General features: G+C 40.0%; 1 protein-coding gene across 2 annotated transcripts in view; it reads right to left on the bottom strand.

Moving 5' to 3' along the window:
• The window catches only part of LOC133575952 (transducin-like enhancer protein 1), a 56,134-nt gene extending 32,018 nt beyond the window's left edge, over positions 1–24,116 (bottom strand). For both annotated transcript variants that reach the window (XM_061928897.1, XM_061928898.1), the window contains exons 1-4: positions 23,663–24,116; positions 17,401–17,501; positions 16,603–16,666; positions 13,468–13,512 (exon numbers count right to left, since the gene is read on the bottom strand). In XM_061928897.1, coding sequence (XP_061784881.1) covers positions 13,468–13,512; positions 16,603–16,666; positions 17,401–17,501; positions 23,663–23,686 — 234 coding nt within the window. In that variant the 5' untranslated portion in view covers positions 23,687–24,116. The remainder of the gene's footprint in view (positions 1–13,467; positions 13,513–16,602; positions 16,667–17,400; positions 17,502–23,662) is intronic.
• Positions 24,117–24,398: the final 282 nt, after the last annotated feature.

The following is a 24,398-nucleotide window of genomic DNA, read 5'->3' as shown; positions in this document are numbered from 1 at the left end:
CATCAAGCCATTGCAGTTTGTTTGCAAACAATAATTAAGTAACACATTGACAGACTTTCACACTCTGCTCACGTCCACATTTTAGCCATTCACCCACAAACTCGTAGGTTTTCTTCAGCACTAACACAAAAATGATAACCTTTAAAGTTTTTTCTCCACTATGTATTTTACCCTATTGAAATACTGTATTGCCTCGTTATTTACTCAACTGCAGAGAGTACTATCAAGGCTACTAGTTGTACAAGTACTTTTTATAACAATATGTTTTGTTTGTTTGTTGCAACAATACGTATATACAATATGTGTCAAATAATGTAAAATGTGTGTTATCACAATCATAATATAGTACCTCAACTTACGAGTGTTTTGAGATAAGATCTGTCTCTCAGCTCTAAATGTTAGGCTTTAGGTAACATTTGAGTTACGAGTAACCCACCGCTAGTTGAACAGCAGACTGGACTGGAAGGACAACTGCAAAGCTGTTTACAAGAAGGGCATGAGCAGACTCTTTTTCCTGAGGAAGCTTAGGTCCTTTAATGTGTGCAGCAAGCTGTTGGAGATATTTAATCAGTCTGTTGTGGCCAGTGCTCTGTACTTTGCAGTTGTTTGTTGGGGCAGCAGCACCAGCAAAAGGGACTCAAACCGGATTGACAAACTGATCCGGAAAGCCGGCCAAACTATTGGCAAGCAGTTGGAGGCGTTTGTGTCAGTGAGGGATAGGAGGACACTGGACAAACTGCCGGCCATCATGGACAATCCTGCCCACCCACTCCACCAGACAATTGAGGGACAGCGGAGATCATACTCCAACAGGCTCCTTCAGCTTCGTTCCCACAGTGTTCGATTCAAGAACTCCTTCATTCCGCACTCCATCCAGCTGTATAATCACTCGCCATACAGCAATAGATGATATCTGTCTATTACCTGACACCTTCTATGTTAGCTACTTCTCTTTGTTTTTAATGTCTATTTTCTGCTGGATTTACTCTCTATTTTATGCTGCAGCTGTCACATATACTGTAATATTGTACATGGTAATTGTTTATATTGTATATATATGATATAGACATAATATAATATAATATATCAATATATATAATATACTGTACATATATTACCGTATGTAAATATTACATATATATGTTATATTTTATATCGCTATATTTAGTCTATTTATACCTGCATTGTCCTTTCCATCCTTACACGAGCTACTGTGTGGAACAATTTCCCCTGTGGATCATTAAAGTTTGTCTAATGTCTAATCTAATGTACCGTATTTTCCGCACTATAAGGCGCACCTAAAAACCACAAATTTTCTCAAAAGCTAACAGTGCGCCTTATAACCCGGTGCGCTTTATTACGATTCATTTTCATAAAGTTTAGGTCTCGCAACTACGGTAAACAGCCGCCATCTTTTTTCCCCGTAGAAGAAGCGCGCGGTGCATGCTGGGATATGTGACGTTTCATTTCCATTTGTGTGTTTATGTAAAGACCCCAAATGGCTCCTATTAAGTGTGTTGTCTGTCTAATTATAAATAATGCAGACGAGGCGTGTTAACTGAGTTCTCAACGTTTTCTCACAGCGTGCTCATAACCACATTCGAACTCCCAGCATACAACATCGCTTCTCAGGGCTACTGCGCATGCTCGTAACTATCGTTGCATGCTGGGTAGTGTAGTTGTTATATTTGCTAGCTCATAACAGCACATTGAGAGACACGCTTACGCGCTTAATTCAATACTCGCCGTCATTCCGGGTGGATTGACAAAAGACCTCCAGCCGCTAGATATTGGTGTCAACAGGGCATTCGAAGCTAGACTGCTAACTGCGTGGGAACTTCTCAGGGCTACCGCGCATGCTTGTAACTATCGTTGCATGCTGGGTAGTGTAGTTGTTATATTTGCTAGCTCATAACAGCACATTGAGAGACACGCTGACACGCTTAATTCAATACTCGCCGTCATTCCGGGTGGATTGACAAAAGACCTCCAGCCGCTAGATATTGGTGTCAACAGGGCATTCGAAGCTAGACTGCCAACTGCGTGGGAACTTCTCAGGGCTACCGCGCATGCTCGTAACTATCGTTGCATGCTGGGTAGTGTAGTTGTTATATTTGCTAGCTCATAACAGCACATTGAGAGACACGCTGACACGCTTAATTCAATACTCGCCGTCATTCCGGGTGGATTGACAAAAGACCTCCAGCCGCTAGATATTGGTGTCAACAGGGCATTCGAAGCTAGACTGCTAACTGCGTGGGAACAATGGAAGACAGAAGGCGAACACACCTTCACTAAGACGAGGAGGCAGCGCCAGACGACGCCAACATCTGCCAGTGGATCGTAAATTTGCCCAACTTTTCACTTCGGACACCGAAGACGAAGGATTTACGAATGAAGAATAACTTCAGAAAGTAAGCGCTATGTTTATTTTGTGTGTTGTGACATTAACGTTCGAGCAACATTATGTTGCTATTGCGCTGCACTATTTTGAATTTTACTATGTTTGTGATTGCACATTTGCGTACATTTTGGGAGTGAACAGAGTTGTTAGAACGCTGGTTTTTAATATATTATTAAAATTTGACTGACCTATCTGACTGTTTTTTTGACATTCCCTTTAGCGCAGCGTAGGCGCGGCTTATAGTCCGGGGCGGCTTATTGGTGGACAAAATTATGAAATATGTAATTCATAGAAGGTGCGGCTAATAATCCGGTGCGCCTTATAGTGCGGAAAATACGGTAGATTGACCCACCTAAAACACTCTGTCTTACTTGCTAGCATTAGCTTATAGCTCGAGATTGACATAACTTTGTTTTCTAACCTTGGGAAGGAAAACATTGAGCGTAAAGAACAGTGCTAAAAAAAGGGGTGGATGATATTAATTGGTTTACAGAAATAAAAGTACCGTAGCAGTAGCAATACGCCTTAGCCCTGCTAGTCTGCACCATACTGTAGCAAAAAGAGTATTAACACCAGCCAAGGACGTTAAAATAATTTGTGAACGACTGACATTTATCCATTAAAATGTAAACACACTGATGATGGTGTGTTTAAAAAAGGAGCAGCTGGAAAGTCAATTCTCTAACACTAACATTAGTTCATAAAACTATGGTAGTTGTTTATACTATTTGTCGATTGTATTTTTCTAATACAATATTTGTTAACTAAAAGTTTGTTTTTCTTTTAAAAAAGCATGTTACATGGTAAAATTGCAGTTCTGGGAGCCAAGAACCAATTTGATGTTATGTAATGTCAATGATCGACATTGATTTGAGTTACGAATGTTGTAAGTCAAAAGTTTCGTCAAAGAACCAGTTCAGCTTGTTACGGTACTACTGTGTATGCTGTAATTTTTGGGGGTATTTGTGTAAAGAACGCACTCTCGAAACTCTTGTACCCACTTTTTTTACCCAGAGGTAAAAGGAGGTGTTTTCCTAAAAAACTGATTAAATATAGTCTAGGCTAGCATTGCACGATTATGTCCAAAATAATAATCACAATTATTTTCATCAATATTGAAATCACGATTATCAATCACGATTATTCACGGTTAGTTAAAACATATTTTATTGCACTTTTTATTTTAACATGGCTTGGCTTACCATTTCAAAATTAACTATAAAAATAATTCATTAATAATAAAATAAAATGTGCAAAAGACAAAGGGCTAACTAAAATCAATATGCCATTGCAGAGTGCAATCATAAAATGCAAGCAAGTGAAAAAAAATAGGATTATGCACGAAAGGCACATATGGAACACATTCATTGTACACAAATATATATACACCGTATTTTCCGCACTATTAGCCGCACCTAAAAACCACAAATTTACTCAAAAGCTGACAGTGCGGCTTTTAACCCGGTGCACTTTATATATGGATTAATATTACGATTCATTTTCATAAAGTTTCGATCTCGCAACTTCGGTAAACAGCCGCCATCTTTTTTCCCGGTAGAACAGGAAGCGCTTCTTCTTCTACGCAAGCAACCGCCAAGGTAAGCACCCGCCCCCATAGAACAGGAAGCGCTTCTTCTTCTACTGTAAGCAACCACCCGCCCGCGTAGAAGAAGAAAAAGCGCGCGGATATACCGTACGTTTCATTTCCTTTGTGTGTTTACATCTGTAAAGACCACAAAATGGCTCCTACTAAGCGTCAGGGATCCGGTTCATGAAAAGACGCAATCTCTCCATCCGCACACGGATTACTATTTCACAGCAACTGATATTCCTGTGAACCGCACTGTGGATACAACGGGAGCACGTACGGTGAATATTCGCACCACAGGGAATGAGAAGTCATCCTTCACTGTGGTTCTAGCTTGCCATGCTAATGGCCAGAAACTTCCACCCATGGTGATATTCAAAAGGAAGACCTTGCCAAAAGAGACCTTTCCAGCCGGCGTCATCATAAAAGCTAACTCGAAGGGATGGATGAAGAAAAGATGAGCGAGTGGTTAAGGTAAGTTTAAGTTTACGCGAAGAGGCCGGGTGGCTTTTTTCACGCAGCTCTGTCCATGTTGATACACGTATGTTTGTGATTGCACATTTGCGTACATTTTGGGAGTGAACAGAGTTGTTAGAACGCTGGTTTTTAATATATTATTAAAGTTTGACTGACCTGACTGTTTTTTTGACATTCCTTTAGCGCAGTTAGATGCGGCTTACAACACCGGGCGGCTTATAGGTGGACAAAGTTTTGAAATATGCCGTTCATTGAAGGCGCGGCTTTTAACCCAGGGCGCCTTATGGTGTGGAAAATACGGTATATATATATATATATATATATATATATATATATATATATATATATATATATATATATATATTATATTATATTATATTATATATATATATATATATATATATATATATATATATATATATATATCTTTAGCCGAACAAACATTACAATAGCCATTATTTTGGCGGTTGTTTAAGAGGTGGATGGATACGGTGTCCCTCGGTGCACAGTTGATGTTACGGTTTTCTGTACTTGAGGCAAGCTCACTTATGTATCCGTTCGTCAGGGCTTTGCACCGGTGGTGCGTGGCTTGCTCTGTTAGCAAACGATGGCAGTTGAGAAAAGAAGGGAAGTGTTATTATTACTTAACGTGTTCTCCACAACTCGATAATTTGTATGGATGTGCACACCAACACAGTATTGTCGTGCAATTCGTTGTGTCGTTTGTTGTTGGTTTATCCACTTGGGAGCATTTCCGGATTTTGGGAAACGAGTGCCTAGAGAACGTTGAGGAGTGCGGTCCTGTTCTGGGGTTAAAATGCGTGCCTGTTGGTACCCTCTGTGCAACTCTGCAGGAGTGGAAGGCACCAATACTGTATATTTTTTTTCTAATATTTTAGGGAGCTCCTGGCTGATCTACCTTCAACCTAAGTTGTCATTCACTCTTACTCACTCTCAGATGAGTCCACTGTCTATCGGTCGCCCTCATGGCGGTTAACCGACCGTTGGTTGTGAACGTGCTTGGTTTGAAATGCAGCGCAGCCTGATTTTTAAATGTAAATATCTCCGCAAATAATCGTAGCTGCCAAAATCGTTATCACAATAAAAATTTGACTAATTTTTGCAGCCCTCGTCTAGGCCACTGCGTGAGAAAATGTTTTCTTGATTCTACATTCACATCTGATTCCCCTGGTCGTTGATTGCTCATATGGTGACTTTTCTACAAAATGTACTTTATTCTTGAGAGCAAAAGTGATAAATTGAGGCCAGATTGGAGATATGTTTTTTAATACTCATGTACATTTGGACTTGTCCTGAAGTAAAGGAGATAGAAGATGTCCGAAACAAACAAACCGGAGAGGTTTCCTTAGTAATTATCAGGAGACGGCTCAAGTTTCTCGCACTCTTTTTCAATGTTCTCTCCGTTTTTCTGTTCTTGTCGATCCCTATAAGCCTCCCATCCCTAACAGCATTTAAACATAATCTCATCAGCTCCTAACTTCATTTGCTGGGCCCCGAGTATCCATGCCAACACATCCGCCCTTTCCGCCCCTGACTCCCCCCGGAGGTGGCTACAATTGTCTGAAATCAGATACTCCCGCAGTGGCATCAAATCAGATAAGTGGGCTCGTATTACGCATCATCCAATCAAAGCAATATGAAGGGGAAGGCTAGGGTGAAAGGGGAATTGGAGAAGCCGTGACATGTAGCGCTTCTTCTTCTTTCGTATACCATCAGATAGCCAACTCGGTGACATGTAGCCACGCCCTCGTCTCTGGTCTTAAGTAGAAAAGGCCGGGCGCTGGCTCATCGGTACACGTAAGAATAGATACATACGCACAATCTCTATAAGTATGCATGTATCAATGAGGGTCTTTTGCACCGTACAGGCTGTACTGCCCTTGGTTTTGGGCAGATGCTTTGAAAGGCATTCCACATTAAATCCATAGAAACAAGACGCGCTATTAAACAACAACATAAGAGAACTAGGGTTTTCTATGTTTACTTCTCAGCAAGTTAGCAACAAATGTAATCAGAGAGGACACGTAGGGCAGCCAGCAAAGTGGAGACTGTAGATATTAAAGGGGAACATTATCACCAGACCTATGTAAGCGTCAATATATACCTTGATGTTGCAGAAAAAAAGACCATATATTTTTTTTAACCGATTTCCGAACTCTAAATGGGTGAATTTTGGCGAATTAAACGCCTTTCTATTATTCGCTCTCGGAGCGATGACGTCACATTGAGAAGCAATCCGCCATTTTCTCACTTTCGTCGGTGTGTTGTCGGAGGGTGTAACAACACGAACAGGGACGGATTCAAGTTGCACCAGTGGCCCAAAGATGCGAAAGTGGCAAGAAATTGGACGAAATTTGTTCAAAATACAAGGGTGTGGGGAAAGCCGACGAAATGGTCAGTCGTTTGTTCCGCACACTTTACCGACGAAAGCTATGCTACGACAGAGATGGCAAGAATGTGTGGATATCCTGCGACACTCAAAGCAGATGCGTTTCCAACGATAAAGTCAAAGAAATCTGCCGCCAGACCCCCATTGAATCTGCCGGAGTGTGTGAGCTATTCAGGGACAAAGGACCTCGGTAGCACGGCAAGCAATGGCGGCAGTTTGTTCCCGCAGACGAGCGAGCTAAACCCCCTGGATGTCTTGCCTCACACCGTCCCTTATGCCACCGAAAATGATCAAGAGAAGAATATCGACCCTAGCTTCCCTGGCCTGCTGACATCAACTCCAAAACTGGACAGATCAGCTTTCAGGAAAAGAGAGCGGATGAGGGTATGTCTACAGAATATATTAATTGATGAAAACTTTATTCATTACTCTCGGTTTTACGTAAGTTATTATACATAAACTGTGTTTACCAATAATTTAGCTTAAAAACTTTTTTTTTTTTCAATCATTCGAGTACATTCGGGTAGTCTTGTGTAATGCAGTATTTTGTGTCTATTTAGGTATGGTTAACCTGAGTGCTGAAATCGCGGAAAAATATATGTTCTTAGCGCGCCTGAAATGGGCTGTCTGCACTCTCAAAGTGCATGTTGTTGCCAAATGTATTTCATATGCTGTAAACCTAGTTCATAGTTGTCCAATTATCTTATCAGGCAGTGTTAAGCCGCTGAAATCCGAGTCTGAATCCGAGCTAATGTCGCTATACCTTGCTGTTTGTTTGTATTGGCATCACTGTGTGACGTCACAGGAAAATGGACGGGTGTATATAACGATGGTTAAAATCAGGCACTTTGAAGCTTTTTTTAGGGATATTGCGTGATGGGTAAAATTTTGAAAAAAACTTCGAAAAATAAAATAAGCCACTGGGAACTGATTTTTAATGGTTTTAACCCTTCTGAAATTGTGATAATGTTCCCCTTTAACATTACACAATCTCTTTGTTTGAATTGAGCATTCATTTAGCTAGCTCGCAAACAGATGCAGGTTTCTAACCTTCAAAGATTCTTTATTACCAATACATGCAAGACATGAGAAATCTGGACGAGTTTTGTTCAGCCCATCTGGGTGTGTTACAGAGGACATGCCCGATTTGGCAGGCACACACCCATACCGCTCCAAATCTCACTAAAGCATTGACCCTACAGCCGTTTAGCCAATTATGCACCTGGGTGAGCTATAAAAAAGAAAGCGCAAGAGACTTATTTGGACGACCTCTGAACTCCAAGACATGATATTTGTAATGTAAACTGAACTGACAGGATTGAAGTGGGAGGTTGGGAATGCGGGTAAGTCAACATGAGCAACGAAGAATTGACAGAGTGTAATAAACATGAATTGCAAGCATGCCTTCTTCAGCTCGAACGTAACAATTAACATCAGGCCAGGAAGCTAGTATATGCTAAGAAGCTAAGGGTGGTTTCATTACACAGTTCATATGCTGTAGCAAGTGAACAGTCCTGTAAAATACCTCCAGATAAAACTAAAACTAAGATAAATCATGGAAGCTGTAATTCACACAAATTCAACTGAATGAGAAATGCGTTAAAAATAAATACTGTATTTCCCCAAATAGTGGCCATCAACAGACGCCGTGCCCCAATCAATGGGGTGTGTCATTCCACATCAAACAAATAACCGCCTCAATCAAACATACTTTACTGGGTAATTACTAAGTTCACTTCATACAAACTATTGTTCAAACAGAAAAGTTGACTGCTGAGCTCATTTGAACTGTGTGAACCCATACCGCAGTACCTACTGTAAACGGTCTCTTTCTATGAATGCCCTACCACATGTCAACGAGTACCAAGGATGATATTTACCGAGGATTAGCATTAGATAACACTTTTATGCGCTCATTTCGCAATGTATTTGTAGAGCATTGCTCCATTTTACCTCTTTCCAGTCGTGCCTCGTTTGTTTGCGTCTCAATACATCGCTCCATATAATCTTAACCAAGCATTATCATTTAAAAGTGAAGAAATCCAAATGTTGAGGGAATCACTAGCAATTTGCAATTATATTTGCTGGTGCAGAGCCGTGGAGAGAGAGAGTATGGCCAACTAAACAAGAGGCACCATCTTTGATACCAAATGACATGTGCGGCTATGTCTGTAGGCACCCAATTGCAGTCGTTCTGACGTTAGTTTTCCTGACAAAATCAACCAAAAATAATAAGTCTCAATATAGTTCTAAACATACTTCAGCTCATAAACTACAACCAGAGATGGATAGCGTACCCAAAAATTACACTCAAGTAAGAATACTGTTACTTTTGAATAACGTGACTCAAGTCAAAGTAAAATGTAGTCATCAAAATAACTTGAGTAAGAGTAAGTAATCCGCGAAAAAACTACTCAAGTATTGAGTAACTAGTGTGTAACTTCTGATGTATCTAGTAGCTATTTCTAATGGTTCTTGGACTACAATTGTAATTGACGTGTGCATGCATGAAAAACATAAAAATCATCTTTTATTGCAACGTGTTTTCTCTAGTTAGAAGTGGAATTCTTGTAGGCTGAAATGTGAACATTTCTACGGACACCGATGACAGCACATGATATAAATGTTATTTTTACTAGTCAAGTATTCATTGAAGATTTATGATGCCTTGTCTGATTTCATGCCACTTTTTACAGTCAGTGCATTTAAATGCACTAAATTAGTCTGATTTATCAAATAATTCAGTTTCTTCTGTTTTTACAACTAAAAATGGATGGATGGCTAGACATGTGAAGTTCTAGTTTCCATGCTCTTGTCTCTAATATGACTGATGGTCATACGCAGTGTGCCTCTCAGAAATTGGGGGGGGCGATTGTGGTCATATCAGCTTGTTTAGCTCTGTGAGAATGTAAATACAGTAGAAGCAGAAAATATTACATGCTAATAAGCTCGCACTAGTGATTTTCAAGATCCAGATCTAACCAATAACTACACATTTTTAGTGCTATTTAGTGTTGTTGGTAATGTTGTAATTTGTTTAAATGACACGTATGGTTGTTAGACTCAGAGAAATACAAAATATTGCTATTTTAGTCAACTGTTTTGGGAGGTTTCTGCTTACCAGCTGTCTCAAACAGCTGGGATGTGTTGTATCATGTCACATAATTAAATTGTCTCATTTTGGGAACATTCAGACACTTGTTAAAAAAGTAGTTTTTTATTTATACCACCGACCAGTGTTAATTTTGACAGCGGTTTTTAATTTAGTTTTAGTCATAGTCTTTTGACAAAAATTTATTTTAGCTGTATTGTAAATGTGTTTGTAATCTAAAATAATGTAGTTTTAGTCGACTTTATCAAAGTGCAGTTATCAATCTCAGTTTCTTAAATAATTGTAATCGAAAAGGGTAATAGTTTTTCCGCCGTCATTATTGCCGTTGCTCGTTACATACCTACAATATCAAGATCCCCGCCGTGAGGCTCCGCTTGATTGGTGAAAATTGAGTCAAACGTCACTAAAGCTTTTGTTGGATTGACGAAACATATTCATGTGACAGTGCCTGCCGGAAGAAGGCTCGCTGTCAAAATGAATTTGTCTTTGTAAGTCTTAATCAATAGACTATGAATAATTATGACATAAATAAATGTAACAATCGGACTGAAACTTAATGTAACAGAGTAAAAGTAGCGTTTGTTCCTCCAAAAATACTCACGTAAAAGGAAAAAGTGTGTTACATTAAAACTACTCTGAGTTTTTTTTTCAAAAAGCTACTTAAGTAAATGTAACAGTGTAAATGTAGTGCTTTACTACCCAACTCTGATTACAACATGATTTTACTTCGTCAAAGTTAAATTTTGCGGTCGTATTTGATGCACTCATGCAGTGTTGAGTGACCAACAGTCGGCGCAATAAACATACTGTATTTTACGGACAATAAGACGCACTTAAAATCCATTAATTTTCTCAAAACTCGACAGTGCGCCTTGTAACCCGGTGCGCCTAATGTACGGAATAACTTTGGTTGTGCTTACTAACCTCAAAGTTAATTTATTTGGTACATGGTGTAATGATAAGTGTGACCAGTAGATGGCAGATATACGTGTATACTGCAATACGACGGCAGTTAATAACACCAAAACTTAAATTTTTCCATTGAGAATATAGAACATTACACACGGCGCTCAAGAATCTGTCAGAATCTTTTAGTACGACTTTGGTAAGCTATGAAGCCGCACCGCTTGATGGATTGTTGGAGCATTACCGTATTTTTCGGAGTATAAGTCGCACCGGCCGAAAATGCATAATAAAGAAGGAAAAAAACATATACGTCGCACTGGAGTATAAGTCGCATTTTTGGGGGGAAATTTATTTGATAAAACCCAACACCAAGAATAGACATTTGAAAGGCAATTTAAAATAAATAAATAATAGTGAACAACAGGCTGAATAAGTGTACGTTATATGACGCATAAATAACCAACTGAGAACGTGCCTGGTATGTTAACGTAACATATTATGGTAAGAGTCATTCAAATAACTATAACATATAGAACATGCTATACGTTTACCAAACAATCTGTCACTCCTAATCGCTAAATCCCATTAAATCTTACACGTCTAGTCTCTTACGTGAATGAGCTAAATAATATTATTTGACATTTTACGGTAATGTGTTAATAATTTCACACATAAGTCGCTCCTGAGTATAAGTCGTACCCCCGGCCAAACTATGAAAAAAACTGCGACTTATAGTCCGAAAAATACGGTACGTCTATTTTTGTCAAACCATGTACAACTCCTTTTGCGGGTTGCGGAGAACAATGAACATTTTTTATGTACTTTTCACAAGTGGACCAGCCCCATGTTGCACAACAGGGCATTTTTACATGTTGAAACAAGCGTTGGATGGATGGAAAAACTAATGTGGAAGCGCCACAGAGAATCAGCTCCACCTTGGGAGCAGTCCTGTATTCAGGAGAATGCCTTTTGACCAATTATGTAGGAGATCGTCTGAAACAGACTTGGCCATTCGCTCTCTATACTCTGCTCTGTGCTGGTGAGGCCTATAGTTTAATTGACTGGTATGAACTGTACATTGATATGTAAACAGTGTTATCTTCAATTATCCTTTGTATCCACACTTCTTAAGTATGGAATACACAATGCCTTGCAAATCTGAATTGGAGACATAATTGACATCCTTTTAGCCCGTGACAACTGGCAAGCTAGTGAGCCGCTGACCTCGGCATGCTGTAAATCGGTCTTACAGCTAATTGGCAGCATGTCTAGAAAGCTTGAGAGAAGCTAATTTTAGGCGTAGACCTATACCTGTGGGTCCATTCTAAGAATCCCGTGCTGCGAGGGCTCTATAATTAGCCCTGGTATCAAGGCTCCTCTGATTAGGCCGTCTGAGAATAGTCTGACCAAAGACTATCAGGTCATCTTAACTTAATGAGGATCAAAACCAACCGGCTTACCTGCACAGCTCATGTTGGGACAAGTGTGCGGGACGAAAAGGAAGCATTCTGTGTCCTTCTAATATATCAAATTTGAAGAGTCAGAGGGGGCCATGATAAAATACATAATGCGTTAACTAAGAACAGACATCCCATTACACACACATATAATTGGAGCAACACACACACACACACGTACGTACACAGCAGGAGGTGGTTTGTTAGTCTGTATCTCCCCCACCCCACTCTCCCCCCCCACACACCCCCGCCTACAGAAGCTTGTTGCTCCGACAACTGAAGCCTGAAGCTAATGACCTCCCCTGGAGTTGTGTGTGTGTGTGTGTTTGTGTGTGTGTGTGTGTACAATAGGAAGAAATGCATCTCCCTCACAAAGAAGAAGGAACAGGAGCTTCACATGGACATGAAATGAAAGTGGAGCCAAGAAGAAAAGCGGTTGCGGAGGGGGAGGGAGGAAGAAAGGGGCTCCCTTAATTACAAACGGGGAGTGAGAGCAGCAGGCAGAGAAGTTGGGGTATAAAACAACAGAATAGCCCTTTAGGAGGAGGAGAAGACGGTAAGACTCTTCAGTGAAGCGGCCCAGGCCAATCCGCCTCCAATTTCCTCAGGCCTGACTGATCGATAGCAACGGTAATTACTGGTAAACACTCTGATCTTGAGGGAAACATATTTTGCCCCCCTTGTAATAATCAAACGTTTTGTTTGTGTGTATTTGTCCTCTACATTCTGCATTTGCCGCCCTGTTTTATGTTTGTCTGCTGTTTTGTCTTGTTGTCCGCGTAATTGTGCATCCACCTTCCCACAGTTTTGCGTCGACGCTCGCAAAACGTGCAGCTCGGCTGTCTCTAACCCGGCCGATGATCGATCCCTCTGCCCTCCGCAGCCATGCCCCTCTAATGTAATGAAGCAGGCCGCTCCCCCAGACAGCACCAATCAATCTACAGAGCCATTCATCCTGCCTCCGGGCTCAGCCGGCTGACTCTAACTGGGGAAATGGAGATAGAGCTCTATCGATCACGGATAAACACACGTGTGCACACACGAAGATGCACACTCACCCCATTACACACACAAGGCAATAATAAAAACACACAAACAAATGAAAAAACATACCTGTTTGTGCATTTCAATATTGAGGCCGTAAGACATTTCGTAGTACTGTAGAGGACAGAAAGTACAAAGGTTAGTAATGTAAAGTCAGACAGAAAAAACACTTAAGCCGACATGAGCAAGCACTCTGCGGCGTAGGCAAAGAAAAACAAAAAAATTTACTTTTCTTTGGGCATCTTCAAAAAATTAATAAGCAAACAAAACCAGGATTGTTTATACAGTTCAGTATGCAAAACACTGCGCTGCCATTGTCAAAAGTAGTGAAGGGTATACCACTTTCTGATGACAACGTTTTTCTGTGGTACATAAAAGACAACTTCTCCGACAAAGCTTGATGTATTCTTGTAATAAACTGAATCTATTGTTGCCTTCTTGTTCATTGTGTTACGACAATATGATGTCTCACATGAAAAGGCATCACAAGCCATTCTAAATCACAGTTTGACATCTCAATATGGTTTTTGGGATCATGGCTATATAAATCAGTCTATTGTCTGTCTGGGTAAGGACTGAAGGGATCTCTCAGGCAATAAAAAGTCACAAGCAGTCAACTACATTTACCAAACTTTTTTTTTTTTAACTGAATAGGCGCAAAAACATTTTTTGACATTTTGTTCAATTGCTTAAAACAACAGCATTTCCGAAAACAAAAAAATGCAAACATTGTTCATTTACTAAATCTTTTCAGCACAAATTTGTTGCAATGCCGTAATCTCGACATGGGCCCATATTTCACACAATCTAATGACAAAAAATACCACGGAACCCAATTAATTGTCAATCAATGCATTTGGGTGCCAACTCTTATGGTGTGTTCCTGCTGTACTGGGGAGTAGGAATTTCCAAGTTCCTTGTTGGAAATTTAAACTGGAATGCCCCCAGAGGTCGGATTTCCTTATTGGAAAAAACGGAGAGTCCTTACCACCCCCGAGTTGGCTTCAAATACGGCTGCTCTGAGTGTAAACAATATTAGAAGCTTCTGTATTATTCGTTATTAGCACTTCTGACAATTTTGTGTCGCGCTAAATCAGCCATATACAATGTATTGTTTGATGTTTATACATGGCAACGAGTAAATGACATGTTTTCATATGTTTTATACATTCTACATCACGAGTAAGAGCGTATTTGTGTTTCCTCTTCATCCAACATATTTGAAGGTTGCAAAAGGAGTGCATATTTTTCCGTAAGTTTATATTCAGATAAAGAATAGTTTTCGTAGATGTGGCTATCTTGATTTCCGACCTCATAACTGGAACGCTCATGCTGTGAAGTAATTTCCAGCTCCGACTTCCAACTTCTGAGGTAAATGGAACGCGCTATAAGGTTGCTGTATAAATGCCAACATTGAAGCCTGAAAAGGGCAAACATTTGAAAACGTATTACAAAGGCATTTGTTTTAAACATGTTTTTCCCCGTTTAAATGTAGGGGTGAGTAATATTCCTTTCATTTTTGGTACAGTAATGAAACAAAAGGCAAAACAAACTGCTTAGCTTATGTGCGCAATTATTTTTTTAAATAAAATGCAAAAATGTAATTACTGCTAAAAGATTATCCTCTAGTTCATAAAATTCTAACATAAAAAGTAAAAAAACTGTCTAACATGTACTCCACTTTTACTTCCACAGCCCGCGAGCTTGTGGAAGTGGATCACAACACAGAATGTACACTTCTTGCCTCTAGCTTGAAAAGTGTACCTCATGAGAAATCAGTACAAAGTTTTCAGTTTAGTACAGCTGCGTACCGATTGGATCCCAATAGCAATGTATTTATTACACCCCTAGTTAAATGCTAAAAAGCGTTAGGTGTATAGTGTGTTTATTGTGAACATGCATTAGCACGTCATGGTCAAAACAATAATGGTAAAACAGCGTTGTAGTAATATTATACTCTAGTAGAGAGTACTGTATCACTCAGAAGTGTGGACATTAATACACCATTGCAAATACAAATCTGTATCAACTGTATTATTGACATAAATATTGAAAAAGTGTACACTGCAAAAAGTCAGTGTTCAAAAACAAGAAAAAAAAATTAAAAGATTAGGGGTATTTTATTTGAACTAAGCAAAATTATCTGCCAATAGAACAAGAAAATGTGGCTTGTCAAGACGTTCCAAAACAAGTCAAATTAGCTAACCTCAATGAACCCAAAAATACCTTAAAATAAGTATATTCTCACTAATAACAACTGTACTACTATATGAGTACGTATATTCTATTGTTTCATTGAAAATAAAACAGCAAAGTCCATTTGGCTGTCATCTGTTTTAATTATGAGACACCATTGTGTCAAAGTCATAATTTTTTTTTCCATGCTTGAAATAAGAAATTATTACTTTAAAAAAGCAGTTTTATACTTGTGAGTGTTGATGACACAGCTTTGCAACAGTTGATATTCTAGTTTCAAGCATGTTTTACTCAATATAAGTCATAAAATCTCAGCCACAAGCTGTAATATCTTACTGAGATCATTTAGGACCAAACCCCTTAAAACAAGTAAAACACTAACATAAAATCTGCTTAGTGAGAAGAATGATCTTATCAGACAGAAAATCAGCAAATATCACCCTTATTTGAGATATTTAATCTTACTTAGATTTCAGTTTTTGCAGTGTACTTTAAAGGTTACATACAAAACATCGCAAACTGTTCTTAATTGCATTAAGTGGAAAAACGTTGCTGTATGTGTGTTAAATACCTTTTTTACTAATTATTCAGGTCTCGAAGCTACAGAGTCAAAATGAAGCACGCTATTTGGCCGCCACCAGCAGAGGCACCGTTGATTCAATCTTAACTACTTTGCGAAATATTGCAACTATGGAAAGATAAGCTTTAACCATGCAGATCATTTATACATCAATTATTATAAAGTTAACAGGAGCCAGAAGATTTAGTTGTAAGGCCACTCGTAAGTCTTTAAAATATTTCTAAGTCATTATAATTCCATTCTAGGGAAGTCAGCACTTCAAAACATTGGCGTCGGCTTCTCCCTGCTTTCACACGCACAAAAAGAGATTCGTCGCTTAAGGCGTGAGCTGACAGTTCTCGACGCAGACAGGGGCTGATGAGGACACGCCATCTTTCTCAAGGGCACTTATATGTTTGAGAACAAGAACAAGTGTAAATGGATCTCACCATGACATAGTGCCTCTGCATCTCTGTCTTTTCACTGGCCAGCTTCTCACACTCCAGCTTCAGACTGAAAAAAATTGGCAAACACAAAAGTCACACATTATCACAGAGCACGGCACCTCAGGCATCTCATGCGCACAAGTAGAACGGTTATTATTGTCTATCAGTACATGTTTTTAGAATCACAAATGAGCGGTTGTCTGCGGTCTTACAATTCCTCCGTTTTGGATTAAAAGGATTTCGACATAATAAACCAGCGACTTGCAGACCCTCGGGCAGTTTGTCAACCTACAATAGATAATATGACCGCGTCTAAACCTGTTCCTTCATTTCGGTCTCTGATTAAAGCTTCCTGCAAGTACACAGAATGGAAAGAACAAAGAGTGAAACGGAGAACATGACTCTTCCTGCTGAACCGTGACAACCGCGGCGTGTCGGCCCTGCAAGCTGTTTGCACGGTGCCACTCCTGCCTTGTGTCACGATGTGTTTACACATCACTGGATTTCACCTGTCGCGCCACCACCCAAAAACAAATAAATACACCCACGCAAAAGTCGGGGAAATAAGGGAGTGATTTATGAGACCCACACGCCACTCATCATGGCTACTTGGACCTACCGCAGCGGCTAAAAACCCCAAGCCGGATGCACGAGCGTGCTGCATGCGTGTGCTTTTCTGAACCCGATCTGATGTTTATGGGTGAGTCGAACGCCAGGAGGGGCTGGCTGTGGCTGTCGAGCATGCACTGCACACACTCCATTACAATGAGACTATTAAAACACAATAAGAGCATTATCCACCTGTGGTACTGGGCCTGCAGGAACTGAAACTCCTCCTTGATGCGGTCCAGGGATTCCGGAATGGTGAACTTAAAGGGCTGGCCCGGAGCCTGATGGGGCGCCTAACGTGAACACAAACATGTTATTAAGGTCATAGTGTGGACTGACATTATTTTATTCTGATTGTACAGTAATAAAACACATATTGATAGGTATAGACAGCATTGTCTAACAAACTAACACACGCACAAATATGATTATTAGAGCCATACCAATACAGCAGACCTCAATTTGCATGTGAGCCATTTGTTTATGGTGTAAACACTATGATCCAAATTGGCTCATTTAACATGACAGTTTACACTTTTCAGTGCATGTTGTGTCTATTAGCATGTTAAGGATGATGATTGACAAATGGCTATTGTAGTCTGCTCCAATCCAGAGTCCTTAAATTGTGTTCACGGTGTACTGCAAACACTACTTTAAATAAGGCTGCTGTCATCTAAGGCCATGTCTACACTAAGTCGTTTAACCCCTTAAACAAATAATTATTTAGCCTAAGCCCAGGGACATCAGAAAGAACGTGCCATAGTCAGCTTCATAACAAAGATGGAGGTGGATCATCCAGACATGCCCGTGTTTCTCCTTCTTCTACATGTACAGACGCTTTTGGAAATCACAAATCAATACCTTAAGGAGTAGGCAACGGGCGATTGTAGCTATTTCGGATACAACACCTCTCAGACGGCAAGAGAACTTTCAAATGTCCAGGTAAGCTGTGAGTCTATTTACCGAAAAACATGGCCCCTTTCTTCCGTGGAAGTGATACATGCAGTGTGTGACTGCTGAAAGATGGAACCACCCCCTTGTGTCCCAAACAAATGCTGGAAGATGAAGATCCGGGCCCTGTTTTTCTTTTGGGCGACCCAGCTTATCCCCTGACGCCATATCTCAAGAAAGAATATCCCAACGGCGGAGTCAACCCACAACAATACTTTGGGTATTCTCTGTCTAGATCAGTGGTTCTTAACCTGGGTTCGATCGAACCCTAAGGGTTCGGTGAGTCGCCCTCAGGGGTTCGGCGGAGCCTCCGACGCGGAGGTCAAGACACACCTGACTCATGGTGTAAATAAAAACTTGTCCCTATCGGCGTATTATGGATACGGCAACACCAGAAGTCACACTGATTTGCAGGTGTGTAATTTGCTGTGAGTTCATGCACTGTGTTGGTTGTGTTCTTTGAACAACGTGATGTTCATGCACAGTTCATTTTGTGCACCAGTAAAAAAAACATGTAACTTTGTCTTGAATTTTATTTTTCGCTAAAGAAGGGTTCGGTGAATATGAAACTGGTGGGGTTCGGTACCTCCAACAAGGTTAAGAACCACTGGTCTAGATTAATTGTGGTAATTATTGTAAAATGTTCTTTATCTCATTGTCTACTTTCTCATGTCGATTAAAGATTTGATTCGTGTATGATGGCTCAGTTGTGATTCACTACAATAGGGCCCCAAAGCACACTGGATTCTAGTTAATTGAAATACCACAACACTGGATATTGTTCAAAGGAGATACATTTTAATTTAAAAACTTGCACAGAAAACACAGCAAACAAATGTAAAATGCACAGCAAACTATTTACTAAATATCTCTTTTAAATAACTTCACAGTGAAGTAAAGTCATCTACTGGAGAGATTGGAGCAGATGGACGCTCAAGTAGAAATGTATTTTTCCGCGCATGCATACTAGGTCGCGTTGCGCCAGCGGATGGAAAGGGGCGGGGGTCTTAAACGGTGGCGTTGTTGTGTGTGGACACGGATACGGTTAGGTGTGATTTACCCTAGATAACCTTATCCAGCTTTGGGTAGGGCCTAACAGGCTACCTATGGAGAGTCTAACATAAACACATACAAAAATTTAGGATTATTAGAGCCATATTGTGGGAAAGTGTTCCACTCAAGACTCAACACCATTTTTTTCATGGTCCTAACAACTAGCATTAGCATTAATGAATGGCATATGGCTGTTGGGATCTATCTCCAAACCAGACTCACACTGTTCACTATTAGACGCTCATCATGGGACAAGGCTAGAATAAAAACAGCTTTGCTTCCTCTAACTACTTTTGGATATGTTGAACTGTTAAATACAAGTGTGCTTGTTTATGGACTGACAATGGTGTAAACAGCACTACCACAAATATGGTTGCTGTCATCTTTCTTCTAACACAAACACTAACATTATTAACAGCGTATTCTGGACCACAATGTGCATGGGATGCACTCCATACTCACTGTTTAAACACTAATCAATATGCTTGAGGTGTTATCAGGCTCTTTCCATTATCTGACAATAACACACACAAAGATATGACTATTAAACTATGAACCACAACGTACATGGGATCCAATCCAGACTCACACCATTTTGATTATATTTTAAACACTACCCCAAATGTGCTTGAGGTAAGCCTGGGCGATATATTGATTAATTAGAGTTTTATGATGCAGACAATACAAAACATTAAAAAAAATAGATTTTTTTGCTCCAAGGAGCTTGCATAGCTTCCAGCCTCCTTTTTATTTCCTTAGCGGCACACCTAGTAAAACATAGCAAAACATGGGTAATGCGAACGCTCAAGAACGAGACGTTTGTTATAAAGAAAGTGCTGTCAGTAAGTTACTCCAGCATCTGAAACCAAAGCCTCCAGTCGAGTGCAGGAAGTGCAACTGTTTACAACGCTAGCATAACAGTAACAACAAACTCCGGCCAAAAAGCATCTTACTGTGGTGGAATCATTTACACCAGGTATGTATATTATTGATGACACTATGTAAAAGATTCAGTGGAGAACAACCACTTAAACAGTTGCTCTGCACATCGCCAAGATGTTTGTACTCATTGGTTTCTTTAAAAAGTAGGGGGACAAATCTGAAAAAAATGTAATTCTAATATTTTGTGAAACAATCTGAGGGGTTTTTTTAGGCCATACCGCTCAGACCTAGCTTGAGGTGATATCTATCAAGCTGTATAAATTATCTAACATTAACGCACAAACACAATTATTAGAGGCATACAATTGACCACAATGTCCATAGGATCCAATCCAGACTTATACAACACAACACTAACCCAAATGTGCTTAAGCTGTTATCTATCAGGCTGTATACACTATCTAACATTATTATTATTATAACTAAATTATTATAGGCAAACTATAGGACCACAATTCAGACTCACACCATTTTGTTTACTGCACTACACTACACCCAAAGCAATCATGAGCAAACACGTTAACATGATTATTAGGAGCAGTGTGGACCACAATATGCATCAGATCTAATTAGGAGTCAAGCCATTTTGTTAAATTTATTTAGCTATGTCTATTATAGAACATGGGCACGCACACAAACATGCTTATTGGAGCTATTCAGCACACAACAAATGTCAACAGAGCATGTCGAACGAATGGTAAATAACATTCAACTTCAAAAACTAGACTAGGACAGTACAGTTGAAAAAAATCACAATACCCTTATATTTAACAGCATTTTTACTTCACAGTAAATTACTGCAAATGATCATGTGAAAGTAATGCAATTATTAACCAAAAATTTACCGTTTTAGAATTAGTTTTTTGTTAAGTACATAACTCCAGATGTGTTCATTCATTCATAGTTTTGATGCCTTCAGTGACAATCTACAATGTAAATAGTCATGAAAATAAAGAAAACCCATTGAATGAGGAGAAGGTGTGTCCAAACGTTTGGCCTGTACTGTATATACATATTAATATACCGTATTTTTCGGACTATACGTCGCAGTTTTTTTCATAGTTTGGCCGGGAGTGCGAATTATACTCAGGAGCAACTTATGTGGGAAATTATTAACACATTACCGTAAAATATCAAATAATATTATTTAGCTCATTCACGTAAGAGACTAGACGTATAAGATTTCCTGGGATTTAGCGATTAGGAGTGACAGATTGTTTGGTAAACGTATAGCATGTTCTATATGTTATAGTTATTTGAATGACTCTTACCATAAGTTACGTTAACATACCAGGCACGTTCTCAGTTGGTTATTTATGCTTCATATAACGTACACTTATTCAGCCTGTTGTTCACTATTCTTTATTTTAAATTGCCTTTCAAATGTCTATTTTTGGTGTTGGCTTTTGTCAAATTAATTTCCCCCAAAAATGTGACTTATACTCCAGTGCGACTTATATATGTTTTTTTTCTTCTTTATTATGCATGTTCGGCCGGTGCGACTTATACTCCGAAAAATACGGTATTTATACATATATACACAGTGTAGGGCTGCACTCTCACGATTGGCTTAGGACCCCAACGCAGAGCAAAAAATAATTAAGAATAATAAAAAACGCATTCAAAAAGAAGTGAGGTAAAATAAATCATAAATAGGAAATTACACACAAAATGTGTGTACGGGTAACCGTTAACACTGAGCCACAGGAAATGAGAAGCGTGAGTGGAGCCAAAGCAGAGGATATGAACACTAATGGAAGGGTGAATCATTAGGAATCTACTGGCGCCGAGTGGAAGGACTGGAGAGCTTAAAGGGGAACTGCACTTTTTTGGGGGAATTCAGTCATTCACAATCTTTATAAGAGAAAAGAACACACATGGTTTTTTTTTGCTTTTTTAACAGTGTGGACCACAATGTGCACAGGATCTAATTCAGATTCACACCATTTTGTTTAACCCTTGTGTAACGTTCATATTGTTGTTACTCAGCCAGCGTGTGTGGGTCTGATGGACCCGTTGCATTTTGTGGCTTTTAATGCCTCACAATCAAACACTTTTATGTTAAAACACTGAACAGATGTTTACCTTATCCCAACAAACATCTGTTCAGTATTTTAACATAAAAGTGTTTGATTGTGAGGCATTAAAAGCCACAAAATGCAACAGGTCCATCCGACCCACACACACTGGTTGAGTAACAACAATATGAACGTTGCATGGAAATTTTTCTGCCAGTTTCTGCATTTTACAGGGATTCTTCTTTTGTGTTTCTGCACCTGCGGTTCCCACAGAAGGTTGCAACATTGTTTGTCAACACTGTCTGCTCTCATTTTCTCGCACATTTGACCCTCTGATGTTCTGTGTACCTACACTCTGTCCTCCTCCTGTCTAGGCCTGCTCTGTGTGTGTGTGTGTGTGTGTGTGTTTTACACAGAACATCTATTTCCACACTTCAGTGGACACCGACATCTTATATGTAATAGAAATGTGTAGGGTGTGTGGTCATTAAATATGTATTCTGATATATGTTCTTCACAGAAAATGAGCCAAAGTTTGAAAAATTAATTAATTGTATCATTTTTCTTTTAATAAAAAATGAAAACGGGTCCCACAGACCCGAACACCACACAATGGTTAAAAAAGTAAGGTCTTAAACAGGTTTTTTATGCTCTAGCTCAGAGCTGGGCAAATATTTGGACCTGGGGGCCACATTGAGAGAAAAAATGTGTCTGTGGGGCCAATGTGTATGTGTGTATAAATGATGTATACACATTTAGCTGTAAATATCTGCTGTACAGTATGTGTGTTTGGCTCCCTTTTTTTCAGGAACACTAATACCAAAAGTCACAATGTCCCATAGAGTTCTAAAAACATGACAGACCACCTCAAGAAAACGGAATGGAATTTTACAGGGTTTTTTTTACTGAATGGGACACCCAAAATGTACATTAACAAAGAAAGTGGGATTTACAATAGTAACTATGAACAATAAAAGACTGAATATTAACAACATATTTTACATCTCACACCAGGTTGCAACATTGTTTGTCAACACTGTCTGCTCTCATTTTGTCGCACATTTGACCCTCTGATGTTCTGTGTACCTACACTGTCCTCCTCCTGTCTATGCCTGCTGTGTGTGTGTGTGTGTGTGTTACACAGAACATCAATTTCCACACTTCTATTAATCCAGTGGACCCGGACATCTTATATGTAATAGAAATGTGTAGGGTGTGTGGTCATTAAAGATGTATTCTGATATACGTTCTTCACAGAATATGAGCCAAAGACAGTGAGTCTCGGTTTGAAAAATTAATTAAATTGTATCATTTTTCTTTAAATAAAACAAATTAAAACGGGTCCCACAGACCCGAACACCACACAAGGGTTAAGTGTGAACACTATGATCCAAATATCTACGTATCTCAGGATGTCACATGCAGGTGATTAACAGCAGACCTCCATAGGTTAAGAAAGAAGACAGGACGGGGGTGGCGGGGGGTCTTACCGGGTGTCGCCCCTGGGGGAACATTGTTATCTCCGGAGAGGGGAGGGGGGTGCTCCCGTTTCCGTCTCAAGCTAGGCCCCCCACTTCAGAGGCACCAAAACACGGGGGTGAAGTATCAGGCTGCACTGGCTCACGAAGCCATCCGGAACAAACAAAAAAACAACCCGCTAATGTGCTCCTTTTCTGGGGGGTTTCTTTTCCGTCGACAAAGAACCAGGTGAGGGTAGTTCCGTGTATATTCCGAGCGTGGGGGGAAAAAGTAGACCCAAAGAAACGAATCCTCGCTGGCTAAAGAGTCGCCACTTGACTCGTTGAATATATAAGTTTGTGTATATGTCCTCTTTCAGTGGAAAAAAAAAAGAGGAAATGTATTGTTAGTATGGCGAACAACTACCTCCACGGCGGCGGTGTATCAGCAGTCTAGCGTCCGGCTGTAGTTCCCCCTTCAATGGCAACTTTCTCACGCGGTTTTACGCTCCAAGCTAACCGACTGTTCTAAGCCCCGCCCACCGGAGCGGCACCGCCAGCCATTCACAAGCAGCGCTCCACGTGGGGCTCGCGGGGTTGACCGCCTCGCCGGCCAATCACCGCGTCGCACACTGCCCCGTGGCCGTTGACCTGGTTGCGCTGCCGAGGAGTTCTGGCCAATAGGAGCGCGGCTACTTTGGAAAGGAGCGAGGCAGGGGGAGGAGCGTGAGAAGGAGAGGGAGTTCGGGCTCCAGGCTGTCAATCAAAG

This window comes from Nerophis lumbriciformis, linkage group LG33 (genome assembly GCF_033978685.3).
Source record: "Nerophis lumbriciformis linkage group LG33, RoL_Nlum_v2.1, whole genome shotgun sequence".
Taxonomy (NCBI): domain Eukaryota; kingdom Metazoa; phylum Chordata; class Actinopteri; order Syngnathiformes; family Syngnathidae; genus Nerophis; species Nerophis lumbriciformis.
Note: the sequence above shows the minus strand (reverse complement) of the source record. Positions and strands in the feature narration are given on the sequence as shown.